Source organism: Lygodium microphyllum, chromosome 3, assembly GCF_053477565.2.
Source record: "Lygodium microphyllum isolate KBCC chromosome 3, Lygodium_microphyllum_v1.1.10, whole genome shotgun sequence".
Taxonomy (NCBI): Eukaryota; Viridiplantae; Streptophyta; class Polypodiopsida; order Schizaeales; family Lygodiaceae; genus Lygodium; species Lygodium microphyllum.
In genome coordinates, this window is record NC_141137.1 from 48,527,164 (window position 1) to 48,544,248 (window position 17,085).

The 17,085-nt window shown below is 46.5% G+C and overlaps 1 protein-coding gene across 3 annotated transcripts in view; it reads left to right on the top strand.

Moving 5' to 3' along the window:
• LOC148038305 (actin-related protein 4-like) overlaps positions 1 to 17,085 on the top strand; it is a 207,900-nt gene that overhangs the window by 159,324 nt on the left and 31,491 nt on the right. For all 3 annotated transcript variants that reach the window (XR_015689336.1, XM_087670412.1, XM_087670416.1), the window contains 4 exons: positions 3,553 to 3,604; positions 3,737 to 3,803; positions 3,931 to 3,993; positions 4,082 to 4,144. Coding sequence is in view for 2 of the 3 variants with exons in the window: in XM_087670412.1 (XP_087526538.1) it covers positions 3,553 to 3,604; positions 3,737 to 3,803; positions 3,931 to 3,993; positions 4,082 to 4,144 (245 nt within the window). In the remaining variant the exon portion in view is untranslated. The remainder of the gene's footprint in view (positions 1 to 3,552; positions 3,605 to 3,736; positions 3,804 to 3,930; positions 3,994 to 4,081; positions 4,145 to 17,085) is intronic.

Sequence of the window (17,085 nt, forward strand, 5' to 3'; positions counted from 1 at the left end):
CACACACACACACACACTCTCTCTCTCTCTCTCTCTCTCTCTCTCTCTCTCTCGTTCGTGAAGAAGTGTAAATTAATGTATGGAAAGTTTTACATCAGGTCTTCAGGCCAAACAAACAGAATGGCAACAATTGTCATGAAGCCAAAAGGCTAACAAAACAACACACTACATGAACAAAAACTCTCTAAAAAGCTATCCAACACCAATCCACAAGAACAAAGGAAGGGGATCATCCAAAAGGTACAACAGGGGTAGAGTGAACAGTATCCATGCATGGAGCAGCCCCCTCTCCAATTATGAGACCAGCTGTAATCATAGAAAAATCTCCCATAAAAGCAAGCCTCACAAAAGTCCCATAGGTCCGCGGATACCTGAGGTTGAATCAAAAATCTCCCATAAAAGCAACCTGGCCGTGGAAGGCATCTCGCCAAGGACCCAAGAACTGATAGGCGTTCTGTGACATGTTAGCAAGGTCCATACTATCACAATGGAGTTCCAAACTTGTATGGACAACCGGGCAAGAAATGAAAGGATGAACTGGTGTCTCATCACAAGTGGTGCAAAAGATACATCTGCCACGGTAGATCTTTTTGACCCGCAGTAGTTTGCCTCTAGATAAAAACTTTTCCTTGATAGGGAAGCTTTGACTTTCATAAGTGAAGCAAGCGATCACGCCACTTAGTTGTGCTATCACAAACTGACCAAACTTTGGATAGTTGCTTGGATAGTGTGTTGAGCTATTGCTTGATCGACCACAACAGTGCAATCATCTTTGAGCCTTGATCAGCATCATCGACTTGACTCTACTCACCTTAGTACCAGTCCTAGAGACATGGAACCCTAGGTCTCCTCCATTGTATCATCGTTGTACATGATTCATCATTTCATTCATTTTCTATGCTTTTGAGTTTAATGTCTCAATGTTTGTCATTTTTCCAAGAAAACACTGCTGTTTTTTATAATTACTTCAATGAGTCCATCAACGATGGTAATTTCAGTTTGTATTTAGTGGGAGGGATTGGTTTTTTCCATGCTTTTGTCTACTTTGTTGTCATTCCTTGTTCAAAAAGCCCATACTCACATACGCATCATCCCCCTTGCCTGGGTTCCAAAAACCAAAAAAAATGCATGCACACATGCATATAATGTCACACGTTAGTTTTTGGAGAATTTGCATATAAGTTTTAAGTTTCCAACCCTTGCTTTTGGTCGTCCCCATCATGTTCCCACCCCCATGACCATCTTCCTCCGCCACTTGTGACAATGTCTTGTCCATTGCATCCATTAGGCTGCCCCAATCATCTGGTTTTGATAATGATATAAATATACAATGATGGGAAGCTTTTGTGTATTAAATGTGCACAGGAGTGTGTAAAATATTGGCTTGATGAGGACCAAACTTTCGTGTGCCCATGAAAAAAGGTGGGTGACATTTGGGAACAAAATGAAGATCGTGAAGATCGATATACCCAAATGAAGATAGAGAGATACAATCTGAAAGTACAATAGTGAATGAGGGGTGAAGCAACTACTACTTGCTTGCAGATCCACCATGAAAATCTGTGAAATGGAGTGGAAATGAGGGAGGTTCAGCACTCCCTTTCAAAAGATGTGGTTAGTATGTGTCGATGACAACAATGTACTAAAGAAATGTGGTTGTGTTCTTGGGACTTGGAAAGTACAACTCTAGCTCAAATTGATCATAGAACCCTCCTCAAATCTCTCCTAGTGGCTCAAGAATGAACTAGATCCAAAGGTTGCTTGGGGATCATAGACCCAAGTAGCGAGAGCAAAGCTTTATTGGTTAGGCTTATTGTTAGGGGTCTTCTCCCATGTGAGGAGTCTTCGAAGAAACTCGTTATGGAGGCTATTGTTAACTAGACCCACACTTGGAGAACCATGGCAACCTAGCATTATCTAGATCTTTTGGAACATCAGGACCAGAGACCTAGGGAGGTGATTTGAGGTCGGGTTTGCAGCTGCTATCATAAAATCTTGGACATCTTTTTTACCTGGCCTTCATCAATTATTGCCAACCATAGTTGAAGAGAAGAGGAGGCAACCTCTCCTCTTCAATCACTATCTGAGATCAGAGTTTGGCTGCATTCTTGTATAGATGCTTATCTTTCTTGGGGAGATTCTCCATGCAAGTTGCTTTCTCAATGGGAGATTGATTGCTTTTTAGGAGTATCACAAGAGATAGAGGCAAAGACTACAAAGTCTCAAATGTGCCAGAGTCATGTTAGAGGCTGGGCAAAGAGAGTCCCTCCTGAGTGGAGGAAAAATACAACTACTCAGACGTGAATTGGTCTTTTCCCAAGAGGGGGACATCCTTCTTGGGGTCATTGCGATTGGCAAAGACATGATCTTCACTTTTAGGGTGGAGGGCACCTACCTTTAGAGAGAGGACTTGGATTAGGCAGAGTTCACAGGTTTCTCTAGATAGAGGATCAAAGTAGTGGCACATTGTATGATTGTGAGAGGAGATGGTATATTGACCTTGGACCCAATCACCTGCTTTACTGATGGATGAAGACAGTGAGCTCATCCAAGGAGGTCGCTACGAAGATTACATTGGGATCTAGGAGAGTAGGTTTGGAGAGATTCATTTCTTGACATGCCATGCAATGTGGCCTTCTTTAGCTTGCTACACCACCAAGGTAGGGAGGAGGAGGATTCAAACGAGCATGATTAGAGCACCCCCAAGCAGCCACTCATCACTAGCACAAACAAGGTTTCCTAGATCCCTTTTCATGAGACTTTCGGAGGAGGTTGGGTGACAGCTTTAAGCCTAAGAAAATTTTTCTCTTGCTATGGTCAGTAGCTCATAGGAGCTTCACAGTTGGTATATGGCTTGTGTATTGTGGGCCCAATGGCATATGTGAGATGTGCTGAGTTAGAAGAGATGCAGAGGCATAGTATTGTCTTTCATGGTACAACAGAGACTGGTTCAGACTTAGGGGCAGTAAATCGGGTCACAGACAGAGGCCCAGCATATGGATACGATGATTTTGAAGGGAGACACTCTTTTCTCATCATTGGTCAGCATTTGAGTAGGATCCTCACTCCAGATTACTCACAGGGACAATGGACTCACACTCATTGTCATGTATTGGAGCTGATTGCTTTTATCATTGCATGGACCTTCAAGATGTTTCCACTGTAGAGCTGCCATGTCTTTACACTGTAGACCTGATTGGTGGGCTTTGCTTGAGCTCATCTTTCAAGATTGAAGACTTTCCCTTGGAGACAGGCTTAGCTAGGAGAACGTTGCAACCATGCTTTTTGATTGCATTGTTTTTTCTTATGGGGATTTATAGTATGCAGTTTCACCTTGGCTCATTGCTGAGATGGATGTATTAGAAACCTTTTTTTCTAGAAAAACGGGCAAAACAAGCACATGCCCATGCATACATGTGCACCATTATTCATAAGTTAATGTCAGCATGAATCAGAAAACATTGCTTTGCCGGTGAGGTTTGATGCTGTATGTATGCATCTGCCACTAAGTTTTATTGGACTGAAGTTCTTTTTGTCATTGGTAATTGATAGAGGCTGCATATGCAAATATTCCGACAACACCATATGAGCTACCTGATGGACAGTATGTCTTTCAAAAATCCTTGGATGTGCTCTACTGTTTGTGTATTAATACTGTGGTGTTTTGAATTATGGGTCTTGTAATGAGACATGCAGGTCTTCTGTTAGATTTATCAATTTGAGTGCAACTTTGCAGAGTAATTGAGATTGGAGCTGACCGTTTCAAGATTCCAGATCTGTTGTTCAATCCTTCATTGATCCAGGTGTGCATGTGCTACTATTTCAAGGATTCAGAACATAAACTATCAGATATTTCCTTGCTCTTGCTGTTATTCTTTTCAATATCGTCTCTTATATATTGTTTTTTTCCTGTTTGATGAAAATTCCCAGAGAGTTCCTGGTATGGGTGATTTTTTGCCTAATCCTGCTACATCAAAGGGGGTCCCTCAAATGGTTAGGTTTCCTGCAACTACAAACTATCCTAGGTTTTAATGGTGTTAAGTGGTTTTTTGTTTGTACTAAGGTTTCTGATGCATGGCAGGTTATAGAAAGCATCAACAAGTGCGATGTTGACATTAGAAGAGAGCTGTTTAGCAGTATCTTGGTATGACTATTGTTGTTTGAAGTGCAAGTCAGTGGGATAATTGCTGCCCTGAACTGTTAGTCTAACAGATTGAACTTGTACTGAATTGGTAAGATTTTCATTGTTAGCAGTTGAAGGTGTTTTTGTAAGCATTATTACCTAAGGCAGTTTGCTTGGGGGATGGAGATTAGGTGCCCTCATCAATTGGCACAATTCTAATTGATTCTGGGTAATGACATGGAACTTTTCACTTTGGTCCATCATGAAAGATGACTTGGAATAGACCCAGCAACATGGCCTTCTTTGGCTACACTACTAGTCTGGGGAGGAGAATACAGGTGAGCAGGATCAGAGCACAGCCAGCAGCCAGTGCCCATTGGCACAGAGAGGGAATCATAGATGAGTTTCCATGTGACTTTTGGAGAAGGCTACATGACAGCTTCAGGCCTAGGAAGATATCTCTCTTCCTATGGCTTGTAACTCACAGGAGCCTAGCAGTTGGCATCTGGCTTGGGTATGGCAAGGACCCAGTAGCTTGTGCGAAATGCGGTGAGCAAGTGGAGACACTCAGACATTGCCTATGGGACAGCCCTAGAGCCCATGAGGTTTGGAGGAGAGCCCTAAGGATGATATTTCGTGGCACAATAGAGACCATGGTGGCGACCTGGGGGGCTGTAGCATGGGTCATAGATAGAGGCCCAGTGTGTGGCTATGAGCATGTTCAAGGGAGCTGTTCTTTTCTCACCATTGGACAACATCTAGGCAAGATTCCCACTCCAGATTGCTCACAGGCACGGAGGACCCAGCGACACTACCACAGCTGGGAGTTGATTGAGAGTATTTGGATGTATCTGCAGCAGAGACTATCTATATCAAGGATCTAGACAGAGATCATTCACAGACTTCGCAGGAGAGGGAGATTATGCAGGGCAGCTCTAAGAGGACGAGGAAGAGTAGAGAGGCTTTTTAGTGGATGTGGAATTCAGGCACTTTATGGTTTGGCATTACAGCCCATTCAATTGGTTGTTCACAGAACCATTGTATTTGTGATGTACTTAGTTACTCTTCACAAAGTTCCTTGTACTTTGTATTTTGCCTCAAGCATTTCACCGAGGTGTTATTAATAGATTTTTTTTTTCTTGAAAAGTAAACTGGAGACTCAGGGAGGAGTTTTCAGGTCACCTGTCCAGCCACTATGGTTAGTGCTTGTAGATCCATTTACCCATGCCTTTTTAATAGAGATCCAGCCACAGAGTGGTTGAGACAGCCTCTTCCTTTAATAATTAGGTCAAATTACAGGACATACTATAGGGCCGAGATCCCATCTTTCATGAGGGGGATTCTCGTTGGAGATAACTAGCACTGTTGGAGGATGGCTCTCCTTTATAGATCTCCCTCCAAACATCCAGAAAGAAATGTTACAAGTTCTCGGAGGGAGGCCAGTGATGTTCAGTCTATACAGTATGGAGTCCCTGAAGAGTGAAGGACAGATCTGCCTACTTCAGACTTTGGTGGGTGCTAGCAAGAATGACAGAAAGAAATATAAATGCTTACTACAAGACAAGATGGCTTATGAGACAAATAACTGTACAAGTCCATAACATTGAGTATTATTTAAAACCTGCAGTTTGTAATCAAATGCATCTCATATCTATATCTCCCCCTCATGTCATGGTTTACCAGACAACTACAAATCTAATACTCCCTTGATTCTATGTCTTGACAACAAAGCTTGCATAACTTGTCCTCTCTCGCCAACCATGTCTCTACCTCAATCTCAAGTATATGTGATGATAATCTGATCTAGCCAGCAGACCGTCATAGTATGAGACATCTCTATATGACCTGGTTGTATAATAAACCCATCATCTATGGATCTAAGAAAGTGTTCTCTATAGCTACATCTTGGTGGTTAGGGACCTTGACTAAGTCTCTTGGTGCATTTGTATAATGTAGTACGGGGAGCCCTCATCATACTTGAAGTGTGTATATTGTCCATGTCCATCCCATGGTCTTAGAACCAATGAAGTAATGCACATACATGGCATGTGGCACCCGTCGGTTTGGCATGCTAGCTTGTCTAGGCTCATGGATCTGATACGTTTGATGTAGGTGGTGGTTTGGAATAGGGCCTCCACTAGTATGGATAGTGATGCAAGTTCTGCTATGAGATTTTGTATGGCATTGAACATTTATTACAAATCATTCTGGACATCATGAGGATTTGAGGTCCTTCCCCCTGCACAAGTGATAAATGGAGAGGCTAAGAGACCGTACAGGTCTTGCATATAGCAAGAGTGACTAATCTATCGAAATGGCCAAGGCCATAATTTTGTGGAGGGTTTTTGAAAATGAGCCTCATGCATTGCGCTTCATCTATGTAAGTGCAGCATACTCTTGTGTTAACTTGTCCTATAATTGTTGCTGCATGGACAAAGGGATCTTGTGCTAGTAAATGTGATGTCCAAGTACATATATGAGTCTATCATCTCCACTTTTGTATGTGATCAAAGACACTCCAAAGCACCCACCATGCAGAGGGGAAGTCTGCACAATGGATCCAATGGTAGTGAAAACAGGCTCACACACAAGTTTGTGTGAACCATTTGAGTAGATTGAGGATAAGGTAGAAGCACGCCAACCCATTCCTCAGTAGGCCAAACAATGTGGCCTTTTTGGATACATTGTCAAGCTCGGCTGGAGGATTCAGATGAGCAGGATTAGAGCACAGCCAACAACCAACTCTTAGTGGCATTGACAAAATATTTTAGATAATTTCCTATCAGACTTTTGGAGGAGGCTAGATGGTAGCTTTAGCTTGGGAGCATATCCCTCTTCCTATGGCAATGAGCTTGGCAATTGGCAATTGGCTAGGATATGGCAAGGACTGAGTGGCATGTGTGAGATGCAGTGAGCCCAGGGTTTTTCCGCCGATGGAAAAACTCCTGCCATCGCGTTGCATCGCTGCCTCCCCATCTCCGACTAAATTGCTCGCCATCTCTGGTCCCCCCTTGCCCGCTCCCAAAAGTGCCAGCCCGGCTGCCTGCGCTCTGCCTTTTCCCCTGGCCGTTCACTGCCCCCCCACGTGCTGCCCCCGCCTTGAGGCCCGACTAGGCGGTCACACCACTGTTTTGAAAACAGAAATCCCTCCCCCCGGTAGCACAGCAGCGTGATAGGTAGGTTCCCAGCAAGGACGCGCAATGGAAACCCTTGGTCAGACGCCGGCGCATTCTGTGAGTGCCCCCCAGTCAAACACCTTGGACATCATCCTCTTTGAGGAACAGCTCTTAGACGTCCGTGCCACAGAGCTGGAGTTGAAAGAAATAGCGATCTTAGGTCAGGTTGTTGGACACTCCCCATCGAGGGCCGAGTTGCGGGATTGGCTCCACTCCACGCTACGCATTTGTACAACGTAGATCGTGGAGGTAGTCCTCATGGGCCAAGGCATCTTCATGGTTTGACTCACTTGTGCGGATGTAGCTCGTGAGTTAGTGGAGAGCTCACCCTATGCCTCCATGAAGGGGGTCATTCACATGGTTTCCTGGTATAGCGGGTTCACAGTGGAGACATTTGCGCTCCACAACAAATTTCTTAGACATCCAATCACCTTACTTTTCCCTGGAGTAGCGGTGGAGTATGGCCAGTTGGTGGACTTTGGACGGTTCTTCGGCACAGTTCTTACTGCCTCCTTCATGGATGCAGTGATAGTTGTAGGAGTCCCAAAGGTACAAGTAACAGTGAAAGATACAAAGAGTATACCCAAGTTCCTAGAGATTGAGGCAGGAGGTCACTCCTTTAGGCAACAGGTCATCATGATTGGGCAACTAGGGCAGTGTTTGTGCTGCCATGACTTTGGGCATCAAGTAGCAGTCTGCACGCGTTTTGGAGCCAAGGCGACTTCGCCGATAGGCCCGTAGGTGAACGCTGACGGCTTCACACAAGTCCAAAGACGACAGAGAGGAAGATGGTAGGGGGAGCCTCGGCCAGCTCCTCATACATAGCCTCGTCAACAGGGATCAGGAGGGTGAGCAACGTCCCCCCAGCAGAGCACTCCGCAGCCCCCCCTGCCCGCCCCACCCGGTAGGACAGCAGCCCCCCACATCCACCACCCGTGCCACAGACTACCTCATTTGAGATCCCACAAAACCCCCTCCCCCTCGACCTTCCATGGATCCCCCACTGACCTTGGCCCACAGCCTCCACCTTCCAGGGCCACTAGCCCTCCCCCACACTCGCCACGTGCCTCAGACCACCCCACCATCCCTCTATCCTCTTGCCCCCCACCATCTCCCTTGCTGAGCATCCCCCCTAATCCATATCCAGTACAGGTGATCCCTCCCAAACCCGATCCTCCCCTTCTCCCACAGGAGGTGATGAGCCACACAAGCCCACATCCTCCTCACACTAGCAATCTTGCCCCCCTCCTCCCCCCCCCCCCCCCACCCGTCACACCTTCCTGAGATAGGCGCAACTGTTACCACAGGAGTTCTTCCGCAATGGCCCGTGGTCTTACCTGAGAGTTGCGGAGCGCGGAGAGTTCCCACTACCTGTAGAAGTGGGGATCTTCGTGGTGCGCAAGGAGGGGCAAGGTCCATCTACTAGCACCACCGGATGGACCAAATTATGCATTTTTCTTTTAGTCCTCTCACTCAAGGGATTGGACGATGACACATATAGAGGAGGTGAAGAGTCGGGTGGTGGACCACATCTCCTGGTGGATTGGAGAAGGACTAGCTTTGTTTGCACAGCAATGGCCAAGTTGCATGATGGACATTAACTGGTGGGCTGGTGCCGAGGTCCCACGCTTAAGCATTATCTTTCGTACCGCTCCACAGTGGAGAGCTTCAATGGACATGATTGAGTGGCCCCTGGCATAGGCAACCTGTTTCTACCAGTATACAGAGTCACGACTCTCAACATGGTTGATAGATTCTTTGGTAGTACCATCTGGAGCATCTATCACCCCCATGGTTGCTCGAGGGCCACCATGGGGGACTGGAGTTTGTTGTCCAGGTTGGCGGCAAAGCGTACTTGTATGCCCCCTAGTTCTTCATCCTCATCAACAACTTCCACACCAAACAGATGCCTTTTCGGTCAGTCACAGGTTTCCCCATGAGCCTACACCTAGCATCCTGGAATGTGAATAGTCTCCACTACAGTGGGGCACGTGGCTCCAGGAAGTTGATTGTTCGGCAGGAGTTGCAGCCAGCCCTAGCGCGACGGATAGACATCCTACTTCTGCAGGAGCACAAGCTCACCCTCGCTCAGGCCCATTGAATAGGGAAGGTTCTCCCAGGCGGGCCATACACCTATTGGGAATACGCCATCGGTACTCGTAACAAGAGTGGAGGCGTTTGCACCTCTATTGGCCCGAGCCTTACCGCCTTCGTACGGGATCATGGGGCGATTATGGCAGGGAGGGTTCTATGGGTCAGGTTGGATATTGGGGAATCGTGCATTGGAGTCCTCAATATCTATGCTCCCACTGAGGTCAGGGCACGTAGCAAGTTCTGGGTGGAGATTGCAGCAGGACTCCCAGAGGTGGACTCCTGGATTGTTCGAGGAGACTTAAACAACCTCGAGGCCTTAGAGCACCAGTAGGGTAGAGGCAGAAACTACCAAGGCATGGATGGGGAGTAGTAGGAAGCATGGGAGGTCTTCCAATTGCCAGTGGGAGCTCGCAATGCTTGGAGAGACCCAGCATTCCATAGGAGGGAAAGGTCGTTGGACTTCTCGTGGGGATATAGGTGACTAGGCGGAGTCCTGCTAGAGCGGTTGGATAGGTTCTATGTGGGAGTGTGGGGATGCTCTCGCGGAGGTTAGATAGGGCAGTTGGTTGGCACCACTTTGTCGCCGGTCCTCATGACACTTGATCCCCTAGCATCCTCCCTAGATACATGATCCTGTCCGGATCCCTGACGCGATCTATTGGAGAGAGGAGGTGAAGAGACAGATTGAGCAAATTTGGACGAGGCAGTGGAGTAGGAGGGATCAGATCGTAGAGCAGGTTGCAGAGGTCCTAGCCGTGTCGAGCAGTATCTGCTAGGAGGCAACCCTATAGGCCAGGCGGCAGCGTTAGGAGGAGAAGAGAGCATTGTGATGGGACCTAGCAGCTACGCACAAGAGGTGCGCTCACGAGTAGCCATCACCGGCCTAGAGGATAGGCACTCAGAGTTCTCATTCCGCACCTCAGTAGCCTTCTAGGCGCGGAAGGGGGACACGATGTGCAAGGAGTTCTTTCAGGCACACCAGCCCCGCATCTTAAGAGAGTAGATACGCAGCCTTCGGGATCAGTATGGGAGGATTCACTCTAGCCTAGACGAGGTGATGGAGATTGCCACCAACTATTAAAGACGCCTTTTTCAGCAGGAGACAACCTCAGTTAGACGACAGTGTTGCAGACAGTAGGTCTGGGATCACATACCGTTCCTTGTCACAGAGGAGATGGGATGTTCCCTCCTAGCTCCCTTCACAGAGAAGGAACTAGAGGAGGCTTTCCACACACAAGATGGGAGGAAATGTCCAGGAGAGGATGGACTCTCTAAGGCCTTCTTCACTACATACTGGGAGGTGGTGAAGGACCCCCTATTGATGGCCTTTTAGGAGATTTTCACCTTAGGACAGATGCCAAGGAGTCTTTTGGCAGGCCTTATCAGTCTTCTCCCCAAAGGGGGAGACCGGTTGGAGCTTTCCCAGTGGAGATCGATCATCTTATTGTCAATGGCTTATAAGGCACTAGCAAAGATGATTGGTAGGCGACTATGCCTCGTGCTTCTAGATATCATTCATGACACAAAGACAGGCTTTGTCCAAGATAGGAGCATCCTAGACAATGTATTCACCTTCTTTGAGACGACAAAGTGGACTCAGTACAATGGGGAAAGACTGGCCATACTACTCTTGGACTTCGAAAAAGCTTATGACAGGGTGGACTGGGATTTCCTAGAGGGCACCATGGTGAGATTGGGTTTCCCCCAATCTTGGACCCGTGGCGTCTCCACACTTTACAAATCGGCCACTAGTAGGGTTCTTATAGGCGATAGGCAAGGGGAGGAGTTTCGGTTGGAGAGATCGGTCTTGCAGGGCTGTCCCCTAGCCTCGTACCTGTTTCTACTCTTTGCAAAGGCGATGTCTCACTTCCTCAGGTCACGTGTGAGCGGATTATGCGGCCTTCGACTTCTATTGAGAGAGGTGACTGAGTTACTAGACTCAGAGTATGCAGATGACACAATACTCTACATAAATGACGATGAGTTGATGCTAGAGAGAGTTTCTCACTTCCTCAGGTCACGTGTGAGCAGATTATGTGGCCTTGGACTTCTAGTGAGAGAGGTGACTGAGTTACTAGACTCAGAGTATGCAGATGTCACAACACTACATAAAGGACGATGAGTTGATGCTAGAGAGAGTGAGGCTGGCTCTTGAGGGATTTTGTTCTACAATGGGAGCGAAAATCAACTAGCGAAAGTCGGTTGGTTTCTTCACAGACCTGGACTCTAGCACGGAGTGGGACGTCCACCTGGGATTTAGATGGGTGAGCAGAGGGCAGACCGTTCGTTACCTAGGGTTCCATGTGGGACTCGACATCACTCCCGCCTAGCGGTTTTTTCTAGTCCTCGATTCTATTCGAAGGAAGCTGACCTACTGGAGCACGGCTTGCCTCTCACTAGCAAGCCAATACCTGGTGGTTAACCAGGTCTTTCTAGTGACGGCCTGGTACATCACCTCATGTTGGTGCTTCTCCTCTTCCTACGTAGTACAGCTTTGCCACCTAGTGCAGAATTTCCTTTGGTCCGAATGAGATGGTTCTAGGGATTCCAAGGCTAAGGTGGCATGGGCGACCATCATACGGCATCGGTCAGAGGGAGGACTTGGGATCATAGACTTAGAGTATCAAAGTATGGCCCTCTTTGGCAAGCTAGTTGTCCATGGCCTCACATTAGGAGGGCAGACCTGGAAAGTCCTATTGCAAGAGGGTCTTTAGGATTGCAGACAGAGGCTTGGCGATGAGTGGAGGCCATCCCTAACATAGATCTTCACATCAGCCCAGATCACTCCCCCGAGATCACCTTTCTTACGTAGCTTGCTCCGCGTGTGGCAGGGCCTCCGTAAGGCCCTAATCCAGAGGCCCCCAAGCTGCCAAGAGGAGATGGAACCCCTAGGTCAGACATCGGGAAGGGGCACATATTGGCAAGCTTCCCCACATCTAGTGGGCTGGTTGGGAGGCCGGCTTGGTTCGTACCATCAGGACATGGCAGGAGGTGTACAGGATGGTGGACAAGGAGATGCTGCAGCGAGTAGCAGGCTACTAGAGAGAAGCGGAGTTGAGGAGAAAGGAGATCGACACGGCAATACCTCAGGAGTGACTTGTTCCCTCGCTACGAGAGCTGATAGAGCCCGGGGAGGTATGGGCCGCTAGTTTTTCACGAGCAGGCATCCCCGTGTAGGTGGCAGGTAGAGTGGACTGCGCTTCACGTGGGACTTTTTTCACCATACAGGAGGGGGGGCGTCTCGCTCTTGACAGAGGGCAGCAAGATGAGTGGATAGCTATCCTTTCATGGAGGAGGATCAAAGTGATTGGCCTGTTGGGAATGACATGGCAGTTGGACCCTTTTGTCTTCTGGACGGAGCTTAGGGAGTGGTGCCTCTGGATCTGGGAGGCCAGGCCACTTGATGAGCTGAAGTGGGATCTAGGAGAGTGGCTGTGGCCGGCCACTGCGGTCGCCAAGAATCCACCGAGATTCCTGGAGTACACTGCCAGGATTGGTAGACACGTACTTACGCAGGAGGATATGGATTGGGCGTCGTCACGTAGCAGGCATTGTGCAAAGCACAGCATTACGGAGCCTTTCCGAGGGACCTTCTGGCCCCGCCTTTGGGATAGCTGGAGGTGGAGGAGGGTATTATATTCCTTATTGCCAGTGGCACATGGAGGCTTGGCGGTGGAAAGTTGGCTCGCCTAGATGCAAGAGGGAGGCTGTAAGCATTGCACACAGTAGCCTCTGGAAATCCCAAAGCACTGCCTTTGGTCGTGTGAGGCGGCGCAGCTCGTGTGGAGAGGAGCAGGCCGCATCCTTCATCAAAGAGCACCCAGCCTTGGATGTATCTCATGAGGAGCTTAGTTAGCCAGGGCTGCCGCCTTCTGTACGAGGCCGGGATGCAGGACACGATATTCATTATCGAGGGAGGGTCATGCACAATGGTCGGTTTGGAGGCTCTACCCATCTGCGAGGTACTGGGGCCCACAACAGACTGCTCTGAGATATAGGAGATCATAGCGAGTCTCACTGGGTGGCGTATTTGGAAAGCGTAGTGTCAAGAGGCTTTAGGCGGAGAGAGACTTTTAGTATAGGCGACCTTAGCAGAGCTCTGGACCTTCATCATCCACTCCCTCCGCGGCCGATGGGATTAGCTCTAGGGCAAATCCAGGGCTCGTCAGGAGCTTCAAGGTCATTTCATGCGCACTTGGGGCAGCTAGGACCTGTTTTTCGTGATGCAAGTAGGCAACCCCAGATGGTGATATACACCCCCCTTCCATGGATTCTTTTCCCCATCCCCCCAAACCACCTTGAGAGGCTTGTATACATGATGTATTTGTGACTTTCATCAGCTCCAGCTAATCTGTCAAGCATAAGCACTCCGTTGTAATTAGATTTTTTGAGTAATATAATCAGCCACATTTTACTTGCCAAAAAAAAAAGCTGCGAGCCAATGGAGACACAGAGACAGTGCCTATGGGATTTCCCTAGAGCTCATGAGGTTGGGAGGAAAGCCCTCAGTATAATCTTTCACAGCACAACAGAGACCATGGTCACGACTTGGGGGATTGTAGCTTGGGTCATAGACAAAGGCTATGCATGTGGACATGAGAATGTTCAGGGAAGCCTCTCTTTTCTCATCGGGACAGCATCCAAGCAAGATTCCCACTCTAGTTTACTTGCGAATACAGTGGTCTGAGAGACGCTACCATAGATGGGAGTTGATTGCTAGAATTATTGCTTGGCACATCTAGACTACGAGGTGCAGCCATGTTGTACATCTTCAAGATATATCCATAGTAGAAACTCTTTTGAGGATCTAGATAGAGATTAGCCACACTCCTTACAAGAGATGGGAGAGAATACATGCCAGGTCCAAAAGGATGAGAAGAGATACCTTCGTGCGAACATGGGACTTCACATCCCCTTTTAGATTGTTTGGCATTATAGCCCAGTAGATTGGTTCTTCACACAACCATTGTCACGAGGACGTGATTTTTATTGCTTTGCTTAACACTTGATTAAAAGTTAATCAAATGTGCTAATGTGACTTACACATGTGAGGTGCAAGTAAATTATTTCACAGTGTGGGACCTAGAATCGTGAGATATTAGTTGGTGCCAAAGACAAAAGTTGTAATAAGTTATACTTGACAGGTATTAGGTGTTAGATTTTGGCCTAGACTAATTTATTGGCCACTAATGTCGATGGTGACATTAGAGACTAGGCATTAATTAATTAATTAATACCGGTCTATGGGCTAATAACTGCTCAGGGATACTTGGAACACAAATTGGCCTAACTAATTTAATTATTGACTAGTGAAATTAATTTTTTGAGCACTAGAATGATTTTGAAAAAATAATAATATTTTAAAAATTAATTTAATAAGCTAGATAATGCTGAAAAATGGGATTAGAAGGTTGCTACTTGGTAAAACTTTCCCATGCAAGTGGAAAAACGTTTTTAGGGACTGGTGGAAGTATATGCTAGCCATTGTGAGAGAGGAGGAGGTTATTAGAGAGTAGTGAGAGGCTGCTTATGTGATTTGCAGCCACTAGGGATAAGCCCTACAGATGTGATAGCAGTTTGGAGTCCTCCAGGAGCAAGTGACAACAACCCAAGGTTCTTCTAGTGTAGATGATAACATACAAGAGGAGGCAACAGTCTTTTTGGTGGTCGTAAGCTGTAGGTGATAGCTTTCATGGCTATTTGAGCAAGATAGCGATAGCTTTTAAGTGTTTCTCGCAATCAAACTCTAAAATTTCTCTCTGTACAGCATTCTCTCTCATCCCCCACCCATCTCTCAAGTTATGTTAGCATTTTCCAAGAGTTTAAGCCATTTGAGGAAGAGATTTCAGTCAATCTCTATTGTAAAGCCTAATTTACAACAAAAATTAGGGTTTTGACGGCTGCCTTGGGATGGTGCTCAAAATTGAGGGCCTAGGACTTGAATTTCAGCAGCTAAAATTGAAGAATTTCAGGGTGATTCAAGAGGCCAATCAAGCAATATCAGATTTGGGGCTGAATTTGTCTTTCAAGTAGCAGGGTGAAGACCAATCCCAAAGCAAACCAAGGGGCAATTTGGTTTGGAGGCTTACTAATTAGTTTTGACAGCAAGAGGCAATTGGATTAGTGGAGGAGATTAGAGAATCTTAGTTGTACTCGTTTCATTTGCAATATAAGATAAAGAAATACCACAAGGGTGCCAGTTTTGGGGCGAACAAGGTGTCTTATGTTCAAGATTGTATAGTAAAGTGTACATTTCAGTTTTGTGAATTTAATAATTACTGTAATTAAGTGCTTAATTAGGTTTTTTACCACCCTATCTGAGAAGGTTGGTTTCAACCATTTTGCATGGGGTGGATGATCTTTGAGAGGAGGATACATGGGACTTTGATGTAGTGTACATGGGGTGGATGACCAAGACAACAGGAGCACTTGGAAATAGGAAGATACATATTTGCAGGTAGATGAGAGATGCATAATTCACGGGTGTCATTCCTGACATTGAGGCACTAGGGTGCAACATGATGTTCATTTAGGGAAAAGAATGCAGAGCTATGGAAGACTTTCTACTAGAGAGTCTAAGCTAGCCTAAGGAAGAGAAGACAAATAACCTAGGGAAGCTAATACAAAGGTAGAATCTAAGCCTAAATTACTAAGGGGAGGCGAAGAAGATCCTAAACATAAGCTAGATGAGGCTGGGGTGGGCAAGAGTTGACAATTTGAAGCACCAAAAATATGGTCATATGAACCAAAGGTAAACTTTGAGAAGTAGAAGGTATATTTGTCCTAGTTATTTTACTTTTAGAGCCTCCTCTATTAAATGTGACCTATTTGTATTGGCTTGGATCTTTGAAGTAACTTATAGGTAGTTCTCCTTATCACAAGAAGCAATAAAAGGAGTGTTCTTCATGCAAATGTGAAGGATCAATGAACCAACCATTAGGCTTGGTTGAGATGAAGCCATTGGATCACCAGTCATTCCCAAAGATGGTATGTTTTCCCCCATATGAGAGTCTCAAAATCCCACCACTTGGTTGCCGCAACCAAGATGCATCTCCTTTTAGTGACGATGATCATTTGTGCTGAAGAAGACAAAGGTGATAGCTCAAGAAGGAGAATTGATACTTGAGGAATACTTTCTTTTCATGTTTTGCTAAAAGTCCTTGTGTGTTGTTCTCCGAAGGTCTATCTAAACTTATGAAGAAGAAGAGCAAGCATTCTCCTTGAAATTCAGGGGATGGTTTGGCCTTAGTGTCTCCAAAGAGGGATTGGCAAGATGGGAAAGTAGAAGCTCCGAGGGTGAACTTGAGTAAGACTAAGCTAGTTTGACTTGTGCAAATCTAGGATTTGTCTTTTTTTTTTTTAAATATGGCAACTTGGCTCCTACTTGAGCATGATCCATGTCTTCCACCACTAATTGCACTATGGGTGAGAGTCGGAGAAGTTGAGAGCATCCAATTGGTGCTCCTCGTCCTCACTATTTTCATGTTGCTCTTGATCCTTATGTTACTTCTCTTGCTTTTGATGCTCCTATGATTTCTCTTCTTACTCTTGATCTAACACTAAAGTGGTTGCCTTAAATGAGGATTTGGTATCGTTTTTAGCTTCTTTAAGCGGCCATTGTTGTTTGTGTTGGGAATAAAGGCTCTCGTGCCTTTTAATGTGCTCGAGTGTGAACACACCCTTAGCACCTGT